The sequence below is a fragment of the Rhododendron vialii genome, chromosome 4a (genome assembly GCF_030253575.1).
Source record: "Rhododendron vialii isolate Sample 1 chromosome 4a, ASM3025357v1".
NCBI lineage: Eukaryota > Viridiplantae > Streptophyta > Magnoliopsida > Ericales > Ericaceae > Rhododendron > Rhododendron vialii.
Window position 1 is genome coordinate 39,035,119 of NC_080560.1, and position 22,913 is coordinate 39,058,031.

At 39.0% G+C, this 22,913-nt stretch overlaps 1 protein-coding gene across 1 annotated transcript; it reads right to left on the reverse strand.

The window, feature by feature from the left end:
• Window positions 1-4,647: 4,647 nt before the first annotated feature.
• On the reverse strand, window positions 4,648-22,373 carry LOC131321608 (uncharacterized). The gene is made up of 3 exons (XM_058352493.1): window positions 21,180-22,373; window positions 11,486-11,793; window positions 4,648-5,200 (listed from the first exon to the last, which is right to left on the reverse strand). Exons 1-3 carry the CDS (start codon window positions 22,106-22,108, stop codon window positions 4,848-4,850), a joined length of 1,590 nt encoding a protein of 529 aa, XP_058208476.1. The 5' UTR covers window positions 22,109-22,373; the 3' UTR covers window positions 4,648-4,847.
• Between the last annotated feature and the right edge of the window lie 540 nt (window positions 22,374-22,913).

Genomic DNA, 22,913 nt, shown 5'->3' on the forward strand with positions numbered 1-22,913 from the left:
AAATTTTTTAATTTGATTTTTGGGTAATGAGTGGAGAGATAAATTAAGGTAAAGATTAGATATAAGAGTAATGAGTGAAGAGAGATAGAGAGAAAAAATGAGAATAATGATTAAAGAGGGGAGAGAGAAATTAAAGTAGTGATTAGAAGTAGGAATAATGAGTATTTTTTAAGTTTGAAAAATATTTTTCAAGAAGTGATCCAAACAAAACATTAGGAATGGGGTTATGTGAATTAGCGAAGTACTCCTCTGGACATACATATCTACTGTTGCGGAGATTGAGCCAAATGAAAGGCATGCTCATTTGTATTCTGTTCTACGCTTGAGTTGTTGATGCAAAATTGTCGAAGCCGATGAAAGAGGATAAATATGAAGAGGAATTAAGAAATGTTTTCAGGTGTGTTACGTTGTTTCTGTCTTTAAGACGATATTCGTTACATTGTCGTTATCTTTTATAACCCATTGTGAGCAACAATGTAAGCAATGAAGAATGACTTTTGTCATCCACTAGCCTAGTGGGGCTCCAAATCTCCAATTGAATTAAAGTATCGTATGAACTGACTGCACAAGATTTAAAAAGTATTTGGCGAGATTGTTCCACGAAGGAGTCAAAAGTATATACGAGATGAAGAATGACTTTTGTCATCCGCTAGCCTAGTGGGACTCCAATTGAAGTTAAGCATCGTTTGAACTAATCGCACAAGAATTAAAAAGTATTTGGCAAGATTGTTCCGCGGAAGAGTCAAAAGTATATACGAGCGAATGTGTTGTAGTAAGATCATTGGATCATGTGAGGCCTAACTTTCTTGATGTTGCTGAGAACTAAAAATTATTCCATATGCTCTCCGTCACGCTATTTCTGGACGTTTGGTCTCCTAGATGGGCACAAGATTCAAGATTCGGATGGTAAAATTCCTATAATTTCAAAACGATTTACAAAAATCTTTTGTTTTGTTTTTGTTTTTTTTTCTCTCTAGACAAAATACAATAACTACATTACATTAAAACAGTTTTTTTTCACACTTTATATATTATAGTATGTTATAGTAGTCAACAGGGAGTTCAAAGGTTTTTCATAGTCTTGAATTCCGATAATGTCCTTAGTGGGGCTCGAACCCCTAGGGAATGTAAAAGAGACTCACAAAATCATCTTTAATTAATAAAATCAAGAGAGAACGAATCCTACCATCAGCTAGGCTAGCGGGAGACCAATCTAAGTAAATTACTGTATAAACTGTCCGCATAATTATTACTCCAATTTCGAACAAGCAAAAGAGAGTGGACATCTAAGTCACAAACCTTAACCATTTGGCCAAACTGTTCTATACAAAAGTTAAAAGCGAATGTCATAGAAGTAAAATCATTGGATCATGTGAGGGAGGCATAGCTAACTTTCTTGATGTTGCTAACGACTAATAAAATATTATTCAAGAGCTCTCAGTCACGGTATATTTGGACATTTGAGTCTCCCGGATGGGCACAAGATTCAAGATTAGGATGAGAATTTCGTATAATCTAAAACAATTTTCCAAAGGTCATTAATTTGGGTTTTTTGTTCTGTAGAGAGATGACAATAACTACATTGGTGAATGATGTATAGAACAGTTTACAGGAAGTAAAATACTATTACAAAAAAAGAAAAAACTAAATTAAACTAAGTTATGATGGTCTTATAGGGTGATTACTGATTATCTAAATGCGCCGGGTGCGCTATTGACAAAGGCTAGAGAGCAGTTCTTTCAGGCAGGAAGTAGGCCAAGCTCTATGCTAAGATGCCTACTTTCGCTAGTTCGTGCTTTGAAGGGACTACTTTGCAATGAATCTTTTAGATGGCACAAAAAAATAATTTAGTTATCTCATGTAAACGTCTTGTAACAAAACCTTATTATCAACATGTAAGTTGCATGTGACCTAATTAAAGACACAAATATCTTTGTTTAAGGACTTTCTCTTCTTTTGTTTTTTGCCATTCGTTAATCATAATTAATCTACTCTATCCTAAGGGACTTGAGGATAGGGATGAGTGCTTACGGAAATCGAACCATGCCCGTATGCACGAGAGTATAAAAGAAGCACCAATTACAGTACACTCCACTTGCAAGGATTTTCACTTTTAACCCAGTCAATAATTTCTTCCCAGAAAAGCCTTTCATTACACACTGGCGAATGTTTTCTATGCAAACAATGTTATGTTTGTTTTAGATATATATAAAAATGACAAGTTAATAAAAACCCAAGTTTCCCCCTTTTCTTAAAGGAGAGTTGAATTGACCTTGACATATATGCATGTATAGCTTATATTGTACCACTCCTATATGTTTTATTCGAGATGAGACATAAGTCACATAATTTACGTGCATGAGCAGAAGCGTGAAAATATTTTTAAAACACATTTTCAATTATCAAAATCCACGGGAGCGAGAATTGAAAGCGTAATTGCAATGTTAGAATTGAGAGCAGAGAGCCGGAGGCACAATGCATTTTTTAACGATTACGCGATTAAACGATAGGACCACCTTTTTATATTTCAATATAAAATTGGTGGTGATGGAAGAGGCAAGTGTTCCCTGTAGATCACATTCGTCTTGGCGATACAATCATACAATTAAAGGGTGATAAAATCGCTTTCTGCAAATTTCAGTCCAACCTAATCTATGTCTAGGATGGGGAAAACCATGGATAAGATGAGACAGATGCACTTCACATATTTATTGACGTTGAATTATATAGTATGTAAACAAAAATGCTACAGGGACCGATTGTGGGGGGAATATAAATGTGTGTGAATTTGTGTGATTTGTGTTTGTAAGTGTGTTGTTATATATTAATTGTTGTTGGAGAGATGATCAAGAGAGAGTGTGTGTACACAGTTCCATAAACTTCCATCACTCATTATTGATGTGTATGCCTCTCCAGAGCTAGTCTGACTTTTCGGAGGCTTAAAGCGGAAATTAAAAATGAGGCACTTTTGTTGGATTATTATAAGGGTAGAAAAAGTAAGAGCACTCCCTCAAATTCAATTTTTTTTAAAGATCTAAAACGGCCGCAAAACAAACTTTAGCTCGAGACGGGCTGTGTGCCTCATTATCTGCAAAATGGACGTTTCATAATCCTAGTGGGGCAAGTCTTTTACATACGTTGTTTGAGTGTTGCTACAGGGACCGATTGGGGGGACCGAATTCGGACCGACGGCCGCCGGCGGGCCGTCTCCGGCCACCGGACGGCCGATCCGAGCCGTCCAAAAATTTTAAAAAAAAAAACCGAGGGGCCCTACGCGGGAATCAACGTCATCCGAGGTGTGTAGGGTGCTTGATCGGAGCACCCCTTTTCGTGTGTATATGTATATATTCTCGGTTTTTTTTTTTAAAATTTTTGGACGGCTCGGATCGGCCGTCCGGTGGCCGGAGACGGCCCGCCGGCGGCCGTCGGTCCGAATTCGGTCCCCCCACAATCGGTCCCTGTAGCATTTTTGCATTTTATAAATACAATCACACAAATTCACTCACATCAAACATCCCACACACACTTATAAACACAATCACACAAATTCACTCACATCAAACATGGAGATGTGATGGAATTTGTGTGATTGTATTTGTAAGTGTGTGTGGTTGTAGCATAACTGCTCCAATAAAATTACGGGTACATCATTTGGTGTACACTAAATGTATACCGTCTTTTATGAGACCGATTTTAGAGATCTCATTGAAGCGAGGCGAATGTCGATGGGGAGATTATCAACAAAACGAGTCTTTGCTGGCTTAATCAACTCCTTTTTTTTTGGATAAAATGTCTCATCATGTTCAACAATGTCGGACGGTTGTAGATATAACCGTGTACCTTTATCACCCTTTCTCATGTCCTCTTCAAATACGGCAACTTGAAAATATCTTTTAACATTAAATCCAAGCAGTGGGCTGCCGCATGGAGTCCAATACAAATGTGGTCTTTTTGCCATTAATTAACAACTTTTCCTATCATAAGTTAGAACAAGTACAGTAAGAAAATAAGAAAATAAAAAATAATACAAGTGAGTAGTAACTAACATATGGCAATTCATTATTACCTGTCATTTTAGCCAACTCTGATTGTGAAGCCAACTGCAAAACTCAACCCGGGCACATAGTAAACTCTGATTTTGCAGCCAATTGCAAAACTCAACCCGTAGGTGACGCATATTGCCCGTTACGTTACCCGGAGTTGACGAATATCACCGGTCATGTTAACAGATCACCCAGGTGCCCAAATACGTTGGCATGCTTCGTATGTAATCTTGTCAAATCATATCACATGTCATGTTAGGGTCTGACACGTATGTAATCTTGTCAAATTGTGTCATGTTAGGGTCGACAGGGGTAATACATTTAGCTATAAATCAAGTTAGTTGTTTTAGTTTTCTGTCACGAGCCCACACTTGACGTAACCCAAACACAACAGAACACACACCCAAGTTGTTGTCTTCTCATTTTATTCCTAATCAAAAGGGAAAAAAATCCAATATATTTCCTGGCATTTCAATTTCATTTCGTTTTCCATTCATCCCACAAATCCAAGGTTCAACTGTACCTGCAAATAAGATCATAGCTCAACACCGTAAGCTCCGTAACTACATTTTGTTCTCGAAGACGAAGAATGGAGGAGGAAAGGAGAGCATAAACAGTTGAGTTAAATGACCATTAAAAACAAACATGCATTTGCCTAGGTTCTTTTAACACAAGTTATCAGCAAATCAAACTAACACCAACAGCCTCGATTCCCCCGTTAACTTCAAAAGCCATGTAAAACAAGATGCATCATTTCTTTAAAACCACAGCATGTAAAGATAGCACCTATAATACTTAATCTTGTTATGATGGCTTGTGCTCCCTCCGGCTCACAATTGCAGTCTTCTTCCTCGCGTCAAATTCCAACTTGTCCAAATCCCATGCGGTCCCTAAATACCCATACAAGATCCTTGCCTTTTCTCCCGTCTTCTCATCCACCTTCACAAGGTTCGGATCATTCTCAATGTCCTTGCCCGCTGTCAATGACTGAACGCGGGCCCAGCTCATTCGCCCGTGGTTTTCTTTCTGCAAGAATTCTGCGAGCCTCAAGGCCTCCTTTAAGCCCGACTGGTCACCCGCAAACTGAACTCTTACAATGCCACTATGACCTTCTCTTCCAAATACAGACTTTGCCTTTCCACTACCAAATCCAAGGCCTGAAATGAACAAAGTTGTGTGAGAACTTGATTTCTTATAAAGGGCAGCGTGTAAAGGTCAAGTTATCTTTAATCATCCCATCAAGTTTTGGCTTTGTGTAGCCAGTGGGTCCATTGTCAAGCAAGGGAGCTCCAACAGTCTCCGATTCACAATATTCGAACCTGTAAAGCGGCAATTCCCAGCCGATCAAATGCTTCAGATAACCAAGAGATATTAAAAAATAAATAACCAAATATCGCACAATCAATGTCCCACAATTAAGAATACATTGCAAGCCTTGACATAGCATGGGGAACTGCATTTATCCTCTCTTTCTGTTTCTCTGATAAAAAGTGACAAGTGGGATGGAGTTACAAACCATACAGGTTAGGATCAACAAATGGAAAACCTTTGGCTTTCAGTATAACATGGACCACCGATGTAAAACTGGAACCAAAGGCACAAAACATGCTCAACAACTTTTGAGCATCCAACTGAGCAAACTATGAGAAACCTGAGCATACTAATCCCCCTAATAACACCATTATGAAATTTCAAACCCTTTGGAAATCAAATCATAAGCAGGGAACTGGGGAAGACCCAAAAAACATAAGCCAAGTAACAAAATCGAATCCCTGCATAGATGAGAGAAGGAAATTGAAGGGCGGGCCTAGCGCAACGGTAAAGTTGCTCCATGTGACCTGGAGGTCACAGCCTCTCTGCCTTCCCCAGATCCCACAATGGCAGGAGCCTCGTGCACTGGGTTTGCCCCCTTTTAGACAAGAGAAGTGTTGGTCCAAATAGAAACCCAAGAGGGGGGTGGAACTGGGTTTCTCACTAACTTATAGCAATTTAAAAAACTAAGTGCACGATAGAAACAAATCAACGCTGTATGTTTGTTATCATCAAAATCTAAAACCTTGGGACTAACAAGGAAATTATCGTCTCCTTTATCTTGTTTCAGTCTTCCCCCATAGATTTTCAACACTACTTAGTACTTACTTTTCCTATCTAGGATCAGGGAAATGAGTGACTTCAGTATTTAACCCCCAAGATTAATCAGGAGGGAAGGAATTGAGAAGCATGGGATCTGATTCATTTACCCTGCATTTATCATTTAGATGTGTTTAATACATGAGATACTCTTTTCAAGGGGGAATGAAATCACCCAACTAATGGGAAACTAACTCCAATATAATAGAATCGACATCACAATCTCGGATTAAATAACACAATAAGCATGAAACCACAAATTTACCAAGTACGTTATTATTATGGATTCCATGCAGGACAAGAACAAATGCATGAATTGCAATGAAGGCATTATCAAATCAATGGTAATGGGAGACTAACAGTAAAATACAAATGCTTTTATTTTTATTCTTGCCATCAAATCATAGCCCCAAGAAAGTCAATTAACTCAAGGACATGGCTAAGTGAGGCCCTCAGACAAGAACCTACATACTCATACAAGTGAGCCCAAGCTTACACAACCAGAGGGAATTCTCGTCCACACCAAATGGGCACCCATAGAAGGATGGACTATCGCAGGCTTTGGAACTGGGCATACTACTTCCCAACCTTCTAGGGGCCTTGCTTCTCTTATGATTTTTTCGACTTTCTTTAGTTTAGTGATTGATACCTAATAGAGTCTAAGCCTGTAAGCCGTACCCTATGAGGTCTCTAACCGATGGCCCTTTGACTAGTGTGTTTGGTCAAGCTCAAAAGAAGAGAGTCAACCAAGGCCTAGAAAGCTCGAAAGCTGCTTGTGTGGGAGGGGCTCCACTCGTGTGTGGCACTTGGCGGAGCGGCATGCCGAAAAAAGAAAGGTTTCAGATTGTGAGTAAGAGCCCATCCAAGCTTGTGCAGTACCTGCCCCTCTCTCTAAGGGGCTTGTGCATACAGAACTCTCTCTAACCATAAAACATCTGAAGAGAAAGGCACTCTCTGAGAATGTTCTATATGTTTAATGAAGTCACTGAGACAGGACTACAATCAACCTGCACTCCAGACACAACGAATTGCTTAGCCCTCGTTAGGAAAGCTAGATGAACGATGTGGAAGTAAACTATGATGATCTAGAGAAACGCAGTAAGTTGGCCTAGTCTCTTGCCCAGCCTTCGCCTTCTTCAGTGGACAAATAGAAGCATTCAATCACGAAGAGAACAAAACATTTGGCCTTGTCTATTTGATGAATGTGGTATCATTCACATCACCACCCTCTCAAAAGTCAAAATAAAGTAAAAAATGATGGTCGAATCTACAAACCAACTATGAGACACCTTAGCAAATGTTCCAAAGATCAGACCGTGAAAAATATCGGCAAACAAAGTAGACATGAACGTTTGAAAACAGATAAAGCAAGCTTCAAACACATAACTTCGGATTTCAACCAAAATAATCGGACATTTTTGGACTCTACACAAGCACAAAATCAAGAGGGTCCAATCATTGATGAAGGTTCTCTCGGAACCCGATTCGCTTATAAACGACCCTTGTGGGTCTAAAACCTGATAAATTCATCTACCATGTCATTAGCTATTAAAACCACATGAAGCAATTTCTTTTAACAGATTGTACAGAAATTTCCAAACGTAATGCAACCTCCTAGATAGCACAATGGCAGAGCCGATCATCATTTGAAGAAACATAATTTACTATACTTGACTGGATCATGCAATGCTGAAAGCCTCCCCCAAATTACTATGACTACAAGATATGCTTCAACTACAACAAAGGAATACAACTAACAACTTAACCAATAAGTTGACAGCATGCAGTATATATTATTACTACTACTTAAAAAAAACGCAGAACAGAAAAAAATCCGTGTTCAACGTAATCCAGAGTAGTCACATCAACCCATAGTATCAATGATATAGTAAACTACAAACCCAAATGGGGAATCATATCCTTCTTATCTACGTATTAATGACGGATGGGAATAGAGATGCTGAGTTGCAAACACAAGAAAGAGAGTTTGTAACTCCGCATCACTTTGTTCCTACCGGTAGTTAATACGCAGATAAGAAGAATATGATTCCCCTCTCGGATTTGCAATTTACTATATCATTGAGAGAGATACCATGGATTGATGTGACTCTTCTGGATTAAGTTGAACTCAGATTTTTTCTGTTTGACGTTTGTTGTAGTAGTAATAGTATATTCTGCTAGCTGTCAACTTATTGGTTTAGTTGTTGGTTGTATTCATTTGTTGTATTTGAAGCATATCTTGGAGGGATAATAATTTGAGGAAGCCTTCCAACATTGCATGATCCAAGTCTAAGTATTGTAAATTACGTGTCTTCAAATGATGATTTGCAACACTGCCAGTGTGCTATCTAGGAGGCTGCATTACGTTTGAAAATTTCTGTTCACTTACAATTAATTACCCAAAAAAAAACAAACTCACAATTCTAACAGGGTCAATATCTATCATATGATCTGTAACATAACAGAAAGGATTAGTATGGACCAGTCTAAAGCTTCACTATGGAAACAATGGCCCTGAATAGATGTAGAATAGTGCCACGTGATAGAAGACCTTTGCTTCAGAAACTTAAATCAATGCAGCCTCACTCTAACAGGAAACTTCCACTGAAAAAAAAAAAAAACTATCCTGACTCCTGAGATTCTTCAATTACAAAGACAGAGAAAGAGAGAGACAGAAGGGAAGAGAAAGAAAGGAATTTTTCCAGGATAGAGAGGGAAAGAGAATGAGGGACACAAACACTCACACAAATCTTTTTCTGACGGTGAGGATCCCACGAGGGCAGGTGATTTTCAACTTTTTATAGGACTTAAAAAACTCTGAAACTTCTCAATTAGGGCTGCAAACGAACCGAGCTGCTCGAGCGGCTCGTAGCTCAGCTCGTTCAAGCTCGGCTCGAAAGTTAAACGAAAGAGCTCGAGCCGATTTTTTCAGCTCGTTTTGTAAACGAGCCGAGCTCGAGCTAGGATAAGCTCGGCTCGCGAGCCGGGGTATATATACTTAAGTTTAGGATTTTTATTGTTATTTCATAATTTGTTTTTTCCGTTTTCACTTTCTAGTCAACCAAGGGAAGCGAGAGCACACGCACACTAGTACACCCCCGCTCCATAGGAAAATGAAAGATATATACCTTCACAATCAAATATTTTTGGTCCTATGCGAGGATATATATACATTTTTCGTTGGTTTGTTAAAGCTCGTGAACAAGCTCGAGTCAAGCCAAGGCCTGCTCGGCTCAAGCTCGACTCGTTAAGTTTTCACTGAGCTCAGCTCGTGTTCGTTAAAAACTTAATAAACAAGCTTGAACACTGTAAAGCTCGGCTCGGCTCGGCTCGGCTCGTTTGCAGCCCTATTCTCAATACATACACACATTACTACATTATGTCTATTTAGCACTCAAGTTCCCATTTCAAAAAAATATCAAATCCCCATATACCTAATCAACTAAATATCCGTAAAATTGAATATAGGGGAATATTATTTAAAAGACTTAAGACCAAAAGGAAAAGGATAACCAGAAATTTCTCCATGGAAGAGATAGAATGAAGATAATGAAGTTTGGCGTGTGGAGTGTGGAGCCACATGGTACTATTCACCTACTCATACATGTCAGATCAAACTTCTACCTATTTTCCACATAGTTGCAAGCCTACCTGTATATTGTATGAATCTTTAGGGATACTCAAATCTATCTCTTGTATCGTTCTTCACCATTGTGAACAAAATGCAGCGATCATGGACGTAGCCACAGAATCATTTAGATCCAGTGTTTCTGTATTCCCTTAGATCCTTTGTTCAGGCTGGAAATTCCTATAAAACTGGCACGATATTTATGGGGTAGAAGTAATTTTTGCCAAATCTAGATGATGATTGATGAAAGAAAGGGTAAAGCAACCATTAGACCACAACCAAATATATATAGCAGCTAAAAACTAGAAACAATTGCAAAACGACAATAATCATCAAATTTCAAAATAGTCCAAGCCACTTGCCATAGCATGGGCACCACCACTGGTTATGAGTAAGATCATTTAATCTTTGTTTGGGAAATTACTTCTTGTTGCAGGTTCTAAACAAGTAATAATACTAAAGGCAAACAGGTTCCGCCATTACAGATTAATGCTGTTTTTGGATGGGTTTTTGAGAATTTTTTAGTTTGGTTTTTGGGGTAATAATTGGAGATAGGGGTAATGAGTGCAGAGAGATAGAGACAAATGAGAATAATGATTGGAGAGTGGAGAGAGAAATGAGAGTAATGATTGAAAGTAGAGGTAATAAGTATTTTTTGAGTTGGGAATTTTTTTCAAAAACCAAACCAAACAAAGCATAAAACATCAGACAATTTGTACTGAATGTGTAAATGGTTACCAATAGCAGCAGTTAGACTGAACTGTTTCTCCGAAGTGTTGAGCATGAACAAGTCCTTGACTGTCAGCTATTGCTATAGCACTGCGGATAGAATATTCTAGTTTGATAACCAAATTAATTTAAACATACCACTTATGATGAGTAACTTCAAATTATTTAATTAAGTTGGTGTTGAAGAAAGAACCAATTTACCTAAAAAGAATGCCAGAAGAGGCACATGTCGTCTTTAAGGAACAGAAGGTCAAAAGTTTTCAAGAGGCCAAGAAATATAAAAGTTCTTGTCGAATCATGAAAATGATCCCTTATGCCCTGGCAAGTAATTTAACGGACAGCATGAACCATGCTTTGTATGAGAGAAAACTTCGGACGCTTTGTATGAGAGAAAACTTCAGATCTCCAAACTAAGTTCACAAACATTAAGTGGCGAGGAAGTTTGAAAAGCAAACCTAAATGCCATGAGTAACATTGATGGAGTCTTATAGTCCAAACGGAACTACCATCCCAACAAACCAAGCTGGAGGGAAAATGTAAAAGAGGTACTCCAGCAGAAATAAGCAATAAGCAATAAGCACAAGAACAAACAGATTCAGTAAACTACCAAGAGAGAGAGTAAGCACACCAGACATACGATCCCACCGGATTAATAGTGTTCGGATTACCGGTACCACACCCTAAGGTATTGCATATCACACACTAAAATGCGAGTAGCAAATAATTACACCAAACACCAGTTATTTGGACAAGTTGGATATATAGTCCAATCCAGTACTCGTATCCGGTCAAACAAACAAGCCCTTAAAGCACTTCCTATCACCTATTTTGTGGTGGATGAGAACTACTATGAATGAATGCATGGACTACCATGACTGAATGGGAAAGTCAATGGCCATATTACCGATGAGTAGCATGAAAGATGATGACAAAGAGCAAAATGGGCACACAATACCTCTTAGTATATTATCCATTGCTTTGTTTCCCAAACCTTCTAGGCGCCCATCTTTAACCTTCCCTGTGTGTGTATTATGAATGAGCACCGTAGGCGGCCACATAATCAGATCATCCTGGTTTGCTGCGGCTTCATCAGCAGATAATGACTGATATGCCCTTGAGCTGTCAGGAGGCTTTGAATAGTTCCAGCCCATAAGAACACACAAAGCTTTGTGTAAGCCAAGGTGATCCACAAGCAAGTCAGCTTTATCTGGGTTGTATGTGTGCAGGACAAGACCATGCAAATCTGGAAAATCTTTAGAAGACCTGTAATTGTACATATAGAAGGAGTCGTGGAACTCAGATACATGTTTCGGTACCACTAAAGGATACTGGATGAAGTAACAAGACGACCAAAAAATGCATACACCAGCTCCAAAGGAAAAGTAAGGCATGTCAAAGAAGGATGAAAAAATAGCGTCAAGCAGCACTATCATTGCTTATGGCAAGCATTAGCAAGACAATTCCAGAACTGTAAATTTTATCTACCACCAAACCTAAGGTCTTTCTGTAAAGCAATTCTTTTTTATTGCTCACCAACAAGCAATGTACGCTTCGAAAGACAACAAAATTCGTTGAAGTCAAATGAGGATATCCACCATTCTGTTGAACCTACACTCTACGTGTGAAATTGCATGCATCAAACTTTTCGGTGAATATACAAATGAATCAATTCAACAGCCCATTTTTAACTTCTATCGGGGAAGATGGGTGCTGCATCCGGTTCGAAAGAAAATTCACTCTTAACATAATTTCAAGCTCAGAAAGCCGTTTACCACAAAACGTTCTAACAGCCAAAGAGAGTGACTGAGAAAGCAGGCAAAAACAAGCTACAAACCACAACCGTCCATGTAACACTGGTAGTACTATTCCAAACCCATTAGAAATATAACCCAATCTACTCTCCAGCCATTCAGATCACTAGAAGTAACGAAATGTCGTAGCATAAAGCCAATGTTAGGGAAACTGATGTCTAAATTGCAAACCTTATCTTGATCAGTGGGATCGAAAGCAACTCACACAAAATACTCAACATGTAAGTTAAAGCCTTCCAAGATTTTCAGGGAGACATAAAACCACAAAGGGGAAAAGTAAGTATTCAAACTTTCGAAGCTACTTGATGCAAGCATTGTGCCAATTCACGACAACCTAATAGTTCCTCAGCCTGTTAGAAAGCAGAAAACCTCTGCAAGTTGATTTCAAGCTTAGAAAGCTGTTTACCACAAAACGTTATAACAGCAAAAGAGTGACTGAGAAAGCAGCCAAAAACAAGATACAAACCACAACCGTCCACGTGACACTGGAAGTACTATTCCAAACCCATTAGAAGTACAACTACATCTACTCTCCTGCCATTCAGATCACTCGAAGTAACGAAATGTCATAGCATAAAGCCAATGTTGGGAAAACTGATGTCTAAATTGCAAAACGCATCCTGATCAGTGGCATCGAAAGCAACACACACAAAATACTCAACACGTAAGCCTTCCAAGATTTCTAATGTAGTTTTACTAGAACTACTACTGGCAAAAGAAGACAACCTGGGGAAATCCTGTCGAGAAAAATTTCAGGGAGAAGTAAAACCACAAAGGGGAAAAGTAAGTATTCGAATCTACTTGATGCAAGCATTGTGCCAATTCACAGAATCACAGTAACCTAATAGTTCCTCAGCCTGTTAGAAAGCAGAAAACCTCTGCAAATTTACTTATAGCACAAAATGACCAGATTCAGCTGGACACCAAAATTACAAATAAAAAAACCAAATATTACAAAATTCCTTACTGCATATTCAACATATTTATAGTGGAGGTAAATGCCCTAAACCTCTGACCAACATACAGAAATATCAGGGGCATAAAAGGTGGCCTTTACGAAAAATCTCCAAAGGAAAGAAATAAAATAGATGAGCGCTAATCCATCCATGAATGCATCTATTACACCACCAAGAAGCAAATAAGACAAGAAGCCTCTGGTGCTTCTCAAGTAACTGCAGCGCACAATGTCTCAATATTAACGTCCGAAAAGCAATACCAATCAAACATATTAATAGATAAGAGAGTGTACAGCCACATGCAGTCTCTCCTAGCAAGGGATGGATTTTCGAAACTATCTGCTTCATCCAAACAGATCTTTCAGCATAAATTAAAGCTAGTGGCATTTTTGAATATTACGTACTAGGGCTAGTCTTCATTCACACTTATGTTACTTGGACTACAGTATCGGTATATGTCTAAGCATGAATTTCTTCTAATTTAACTCCAAGGACACAAGGCCACCAAAAAATTGGTATGGTCTTTACAAGGTATTTTCAGAAAAGCTCAAACAGTATTTTCACAATATCTTCTTTTATGTTTCAAGCTAAAGTGGTATTTTATAAAATCAGAAGCTACACCTTTAAGTAAAAGAAGTCGTGCATGGGCAACATGGCACTTTTTGATTTGCATCAACATGTCACCTTAGGTTGGGAACAAAATATCCAGACAACATCCCTAACAGTCTACAAGACATCGACCCAACTTACTATGAAATGCTTACTGAAGTCCCAAGCTATTATAAAGAGCTTCCATTCATAGTAATTTGACAAATCCCAAAAAGCTCAAATACATTCCAAGAAAGGTCGTCGAAAATATAAGCCGATTTCTTTGAGCTTGATCTTCTTGAGCAGAAGATGAGCAATGCGTAATGTACAATAGAATCATGGATCACTTAAATCCTCTCACCGGAATACCATCAATTAAACAGTCGGGGCAGCACATTCTTAATTATGAGCAAACTCGCAATAAAGCTATACACCATTGAGTTTTGGTCCAAGATCTTCCACATTCTCGTGTGTACCTTGTCTAGTTCCACCATTATATTCAACGCAAACAAACGAAAATATCTACTTACAAAGGGGTCACCAACTAGTATCCCACCACAAAATATACCCTTCGCAATCATTGCTAAAAAAGATAGTATACACACGGATAAAACAAGATTATAAAGTGAACATTGAGAAACTGATTTCCCAAATGTGAGAACACCGCTAAAGCTGCTCATAGTAAACACATATATTCTGTTTCCTTCAAAAATGGTTTGACCATCCCCGCAAAACAAATCTCTATAAACTTTTATGCCGGTCCAGGCTACCACAATGATGCAGGTAATAAACAAACTATTAATAAGCCCACGCCGAATCAGACAACTCTCACAACCCACCAAAGCCCTAACTATTTGGCGTGGGCTACACTAATCATATTTCTCCATTCCAATTAAAACTCACAACTTCAAGAAAATGAGCGAAATTGTAAGAAAACTCCAATATGTCAAACAATAAAGCAGTGAATCAAGATCAAGAACAAAAGCATGTTTCAACATTGAAAGCCAACTCATTCAAAATAAAGGGCAGTTCTCCATCTTACAACTTCACCAGAGGCCAGACACAGACACTTTGTTCGTTTAGAAGTTTTGAAAAACTTTTTTACTCTCTGCATAATTCTCAATAAATTTCTATCTATATCCCTCCACTCATTACCCCTCATTACATCAAAAAAAATTCTCAAAACCAAACAAAGTGAGTATTTCAGTCCCCCAAAACTCAGCATCACATGTTGCCCAAACAAACAAGGACAAATCCTAGCAAAACTGGCATTCAACTAACAATAATGATCGGTTGAAAAAACTCAGAACCAAAACAAAGAGGAAGGTTTAAGTAAATAGGGATGTGTATTTACATTGAAACAAAAGGGAAGCACATTTTGGAGGAAAAGTTAGATTAGGCATAACCAAAAAAGGCTTATTACGACTCTTGTTTTATCAAAAAAGAGTAAGGGCCATCAGCAACAATGATTCACCAGTTCAGAACCATGGATAGTGTAGAAGTACACCATGAAATCACAAAGAACAAATTAGAAACGTGTAAATACATCTAACTAGATCCAACAGTAAGCAACCTAGAAAAAATCATCAACAACCGTAAGCAATGGGAATGCCAACACTTCCCATATGGAAGAAAATCTACTCATTTGCCCAATTAACATCAGGACGTAGATACAACAAAGCCATTTCCATTTAACCAGACCCCATTACTTTATTGCTGTAAAAGGTAGCACCGCATGATGCTTGGAGGCCAAACATCAAACAAATAATGAGCACCCTAATCTCAAATTCCAATGCTCATGATACACATATAACTAACTGTCTAACTCCAAAAGCACCAATAGGTATGCATTACGCGTATATGAAAATTGACAGTGTTGCTCTATCAGAATAGGTAGTCACCACATCCACTTTTACAACACAAGAAACTCTAACACGTGACACTACACAACACACTAGTCGTTACAAGCAGAGACTCGTGAATTTTAAAAAATGCATGACATGACAAACAGGCGGTAGATAAAACATGTGATATACCCATTACATGCCCACATATTCCAATTTTACTCAAACATAATGCAATAAAATATCGAGTGCAAGGTATATTTCAAACAGCTCATAAATGGTCCTATGCAAGAAGAAAAAAGATTGTTTCATCATTGTTGTTAGACAAAAAAAGAAAGAAAGAGTGAAGCTTATTGTCCTGAACTTTTTAATCCACACTTTGATCCATTAAAGCTAAGGACAGTTCAGTTTGACAACCCAATCGTTTCTCATTGTGTTTCCCCTCGTGTCGGAGCAGAAACCCAAAAAAAATAGAAAAAAAGAACCAACAATCAACTTATCCAACACACATCCTCTGCTTGTTCGTATTCTCATGTTTGGACACTGACACATTGCCTCCGGAAAAGTCTGTTATTCACAGACACAAGGTGTAAACTCTGGGACAAAACAAACACAAAGATCATTGCAAAGATATCATTGTGATCAATGCTCAATTGCTTAAAATGTCAATCTCACCAATGGTTTTAAATCATCCTCAGTGCCTTGCCTTAGCGCAAGCTACTGAATATCTACACATGGCAGCCATAGAATCAACCACATACACAAATTCCAAATCCTGTGTCACTATATTAATTTCTAATCCACAAAGAATCAGAAACTCCAAGCACTGTGCAGTTCTCACGTACAGACCAAACCAAAATAGAAAGGTACTTCAACAGGACAAACTTCTCGCGAACAGGTTTTGCTAAAGCTCAACCAAACCCAACAAGCCAACTTTTCCAGTTAGCCTTCAATCATAAGCATGCGTTTCTACTGATTAATGCTCCATATTGGTACGTAGATTCTGAATCCAATCTTGCTTGGCGATTTGAAGTCTTGCTTCCCTTTTTTGGTCGCATAATTTAAAAGAATAAAAATGTACGGATTCCAAAGAGAGAACCATATACACAGCAAGAGAGGACACACCCAACTACCCAAGCTGTTCTACCAGCAAATAAATACACATAATCCGATAGTACACACTGAGAGCATATAAACACATCAACACTCAGAACATACATACTATGACAAAACATATATAGAAACACACATTGGATCGAAAAGTGGATATTAAACCATAATATGTCACTAGGCTATCGATCAAGCAATCTGAAATCAAACATCAGATTGGTTAAAATGAAAACGAAAGAAAAAATTCAACTAGCTAAAAACACAGATTCATACCTTTGAGGTCAAATTATCCCCAGAACTACAAAAGGGAAAAAATTCTAGAAAATCATCGCTACCTAATCTCTGCTTCAAACTATGGGTTCAAATGTGTATCAATCTGCGCGTGCATGCCTGAGAGAGGTGGGGTGGGGAACCGGGACTGGATTGGATGGATTTGTAATAACAGCAGATTATGAGTCATTTGAAATCCCTATAAATTAGTTCTGACAGCCCACAAAATCCATGGGCTGATTTGCCCAGATTTTAAATCCTCACAATGATTCGTCATTGGTCATCCAAACAGCCCAAGCGGATTTCAAGATAACATTTCAAATCCACTCGACCAAGTGGAGCCTAAGATTTTCCACAAGTACAATAAATTCCCCAAATAACTTCCTCATCCACAAACTAGATCATATATTGAGCTTAAATAGTGTTGTCAAATCGGAATACGTGTCGTGTATTGGGTTTCTTATCCAATATATCACGTTGGAACACGTATAGTAAACAAAAAGTAAATGTAAGCCGCAATAATAGCTGTGCCCAAAAAAGAAAAGTCAAAAGTCATTGCACGTATAAAAAAGAAGCTAGGCATTTACATTCAAATTTCCACCTCACTTGCATGCTTTATAAGCATTTACTATGTCTACGCTAACCAGGAAACTTGAAAGCAATAAAAGAACTCCAACATTAAGTTTTTCTTGACAATCAAGTAGCGTCTCCATCCATCACGTCAATTTCATTTCAACGAGACCATCATAATTGTCAAAAATCATACCCAACGAAATACCTTCCTGCATTACGGAAAAATATCCTACAATACAGAAGTGTATCAGGGCAATTTCTTTTCCAACACAATACGCAGTATGTACCATTTTCCACTTGATACCATACGTATCGGGTATCCTACAATTCAACACTGTACTTAACTGCCAACAAAGATGTGGAGAAGGGGAAGAGAAAGAAAAGCTTAATTTCGAGAAGTCTAGAGTTATTGCCAAGGGTGAAGGGGCAATGATATAATCAGAGGTCAAACAGGGTTTACAGTACTAGTAGGGAATCAGAGGATAAATATCCATCATTCTTACAAAATTACAGTATTTATGAAATATAGACCTCTCACAAACTTGTCTATTTGAAGCAACATATACAAGTAATTTTCACACTAGCACATACTTGCGCAATGGTGCCTCAGTAAAGAACTGTAAATAACTGAAATCAAAGCATTATTCTTGACTCTAACTTCTCCTACTTGGTTAGCTGTAAGACGGCAACTCTCTCTATCCCTTAATATAGATAAGAAGAAACCTATTTGTGGCAGGCCGAACCGAGATTGGGCCTGTGGTTGGCCCACAAAGGGGAAGCAGGCGGAGCCAGAGTTTGGGCTCTCCTGGCTAGACCCGCATACGTCGCCTGGGCTGACCCAGCGTAGCGAAGAGGACGACCGAGCGGAGGTGGGCCAGACCGAAGGGTCCGACTCATCGGTTTACAGTCCAATTTGCTGGCCAGCATCTGAGCCTTCGGGTCGGTCTTGTGGGCCGGGTTGGTTTAACCCGTGTAAAGGCCACATGGAGGTTCTTCTTGTTGTTTCCAGAGAGGACTGGAATGTCTAAGAAGGAAGGTGGTTATTTGTGACGTCAAGGGCATGTGCTATGCGTCACGGTCACTCTTAGCTTGGAGAGCAAGTATGTTCGCCTATATAAGTGGAGGGATAAACCCTAGAGAAGGTACGCAACCCTACACTCTGAAATTGCTCTCTCTCTCTCCTGTATTCTAACTTGCTCATCGGAAAGGCAAGAGGCGACCAACCGCCTCACGCCTTGGTGCAGGTTCCCAACGGAGCAGAGGGGCAATCCGGAGAAGCTATGAAGAGAAGCCACCACCCACACTATTAGTACAAAGAAAGCTCGTAATTGGAAGCTAATGCCATCAGAGCATTTCCACAAACAAATCACATACCCACGTGATGTGGCAGTACACATAGATAGTACTATCAAATGTTTACAAGAAAATTGTCTAAAATTAGAGAATTTGAAGGCTTCTAGAAAGTAGCTTTGAGAGAAAGAGAGAGCTACCCATGGAGAAACTTGGTCATCATCATGATAACTTCGGGGTCATAAATGACAGCTGATACAGCTCGATATTATTTGGGTACATTCTCACATTTCGTTCGGTCCACACAGTGAATGGCTCACATTAATGAAGATTTGATTACCTAACCCACAATTAACACACAGAAAGATCTAAACAAGCAATTGAAATCGAAGCAAACACATAGCATGGGCTGGTCATCATGACAACCACCTTTCAAGAGTTACCACCATTATAGTTATGTCATAGAAGTTCCAAATCCTTATGTAAAGCAAAACATCAACATTTACTGCACAAACTTATGCAAAAGCGAAGACTTGCAGCACAGGCTCAAGTGCCACTCATTACTTATTTCATAAGTGACTAAAATTAGAAACTAGTGTCTATCTTGTCTAACTGTCAAGACTGCATAAGAAATAACATAATACTACCCGCCATGAGGATCCAATCACTTTATTGTGCATAAATTGCCCCAGTTCATCCATCTAGGAGTAAAGTGTTGGCCGTTTGCACACAGTAACCAAATTGAATAGAGTGAGATTTATCATCTTAAAACTATCTAACAAGGATATATACCAAAAACTCCCTCACTGCCAATAATATTTAAATGTTAAATGGTCACTTGAAGAAGTTGATACTAGATAATTACCAAACTGAGGCAGTACAAATGTGGAATCAAATGCGACTCAATACTAATTTCCAAAAGAAAAGGTCATTTGGATAGAGTTGTTGACAGTATAAATAATAAAGTTAACCCCCTCTCTAAGAGCATCCGCAATGGTAATAATCAAAACCAATAATCAAAATGTGTCACGTCAGCATTTGATTATACATTTAGTCCATAATCAAACTTAACAACCTCTACCACCACATTGGTTATTTTTGCATCCCTAACCAAAAAAAACCCTACAATACATAATGCACATTTGTCCAATCGTAAATGAGTTCCAATCACTCACCCGACCACACCAAATTATTCGTCTTGATGAAATGATTCCAATATGAGGTGTTTTGAGTTATTGAGTTTTGGTTAATGGTAAAAGTTGTTAAGTTTGGTTATGGAATGGGTGAAATTTGGTTATTTGCTAAAAAACTTGTACCTTTGCTTATTACAATGTGGGGTGTTTTTTTGAGCATTGTTGTTAAATTTGATTATCCACGCTCATTTGCTTATTACAATAGGGATTCTCTAACAGCTTAAACTTTTAGATGAGACTTTTAGATGAGTTGATGGTTAATAATCTAATATTATGGTATCAAAGCAGGCAATAGATCTAGTGTCTAAACCTCACCATCTACCTAATTGATTAAATATTTGCACGTGTTTAGCCCGCTTATGGAAGAGAGCCTGACTACACGTGAGAGGCCATATTGAGAATATAAATAACTAACAGCTTAAGCTTTTAGATGAGTTGGTAGTTAACAATCTATATAGAATGAGCAAAATTGCTAAGACAATCCAGTTTCATACTTGAACTCAGAGGAGGACAGAGAGGGTTTCTAGCAAGCTTGAGGGCTCGTGGCCCCCCCAAAACTTCTACAAAGTTTTGATGAACCCCTACAATTTTTAGTTTATAGAAAAGAATTTATGCAATTTGCTCCCTCCAAAAATTGAATCATGGTCCTTCATCTTCATAATCTAATTACTTATACCTTACCCTCCCCAAAGTCTGAACAAGTTACCTAGCCCCCTTGCACAACAAACAAAAACCAATCTAACAATTTTGACCTGAACCTAACACCTTCCCCAAAATCTCCCCACATAACCAGTACACAATTTGACCGAGGACACCCCTTTACAGAAAAAGGGCAACCCCCCAAAATTAAGGCTGAAGCCTCAACTTAAGACATATTCCCAAAATCACATCACATACTGCTGAACCAAGTGAATAGTCCCTCTTATACAGATCCTAATCACACAGACTAGCATAAACATCTCAAATCAATATATCTCTGGCAATAATAGTAAGTTTGGCACAATTTTATCAAACCTGCCGCAAGCGACACAATGAAGAGGCGCCTGCTTCCCATTTTCCAAGTAATTCTTCTTTTCACTCGTATTCTCATTAAGCAACTTCACAAAATGCAAAAATGCCTTTTTCAATGCACTTTGATCCACATCATTATGCTTAAGACCCACATTGTCACCACCACGGAAATTCTCATAACCTCCACCAGCTCTCATATACTTCGCCGCCCTAAACTCCTCTCCTCTTCCACCGTCCGGGTTATTACTCGGACCCGCCACAAACTCACCCCTCTCATTCAAACCAACCGGAAACCTATCCGGATTCATCGAACCCGCATTCCCATACTGCAAAAGATGCTGCCTTTGCCTCATGAATTCATCATTACTCCCGTCCCTCCCCCCTCCTCTCTCATCCTCACCCGCACCTCCCTTCCTCTTCAACAAATTCAAATATCCCTCGTTCCGATCGCGCGCAAACAGATCCTCACGGTCCCGAAACTCGGGGCTCATGGGACCCAACAGAGGGAACCCCCTGCCACCAAACCCTAATCCTCCTTGAGCCGGCAACATCGGCCTGGACGGTGGCGGTGCAAAATTCTCATAGTCCGGCGGCAGCGCGAAGTACGACCTCACGCTGCCATCGGCGAGGGCAATCGTCCTCCGTTCCAGCATGTGGAACCCGTAAGATGGCGGCGGAGGATTAATCGGGGCGAAACCTGGATGAGGATTCGGGTCAGTTGGCGGAGTGGGGATGGGTTTTGGGTTTTCTTTGGGATTGGAGGTGGGTTTTGGGGTCGGTGGTTTGGCGGCGGCAGCGGCAGAGGAGGAGGAGGAGGGTTTCTTGTCGGAGGGTTTGTGATCGGATTCCCAGCGGGATTTGCGGAGGGAGGAGGAGGAGGAGGGAGAAGGGTTGTGGGATGAGGCGGACTTGGGATGGGTACCGCCGGCCATTGTTTGGATTTCTGTGGGGATGTGGGGAAGCTACAAGCTAGGGTTTTGAAGTCAGTTTTTTTTGTTTTTTGTTTTTGATGTACTTATTCGACACAGATCGGATTAATAAATTATAAATTACAGTAATAAAAGAATCGGATGCGAAGACGGTAGCAGGAAAATAATGCGGCGAAGAAGAAGATCGGAGAATACGGAGTATTAAACAGAGAAGGATCAAGGAGGCTTCTCCGCAGTAAGCTTTATTCGACCTCAGCTCTATCGTAATCTACTCTTAACGAGTCGAGCCATATTAATTTATTTAATGAGTCGAGCATGTACAAACAAATTGAGTTTAGTTTTGAGTGAGCTCGGATTCTTTACCAAACGAACATAAAACCCAAGCTTGATTACTAAACAAACCTTAACGAGCCGAATCAAGTGAGCAACCCGATTCATTTGCAGCTCTTTGTCTAATTTTATGATTTTATGATCCTCCAACCCTCTGGTTTTCTGTTTTTTAGGTCCATTTCGGCAACAAAAAAAAAAAATTATATATATATATATATATATATAACTGATGCGAATCGTTCATTTTGTAGAATTCACAGAGAAAAAAGGTTTATGCAAAAGGTCAATTTGATCCGACTTTATCTGCAATATATGAACGAATTGCATTTGTTTGAGGGAAAAAAAATAAAAGGAAAGCCATATTAAACCTTAAACGGTCTGTTTTTTCCTTGCACAAACGTGATTCATTCATATAGAAAATAAAATCTGATTAAACTGATATTCGTCATAGATATTCGTTTTTGCGAGTTCTTGAACG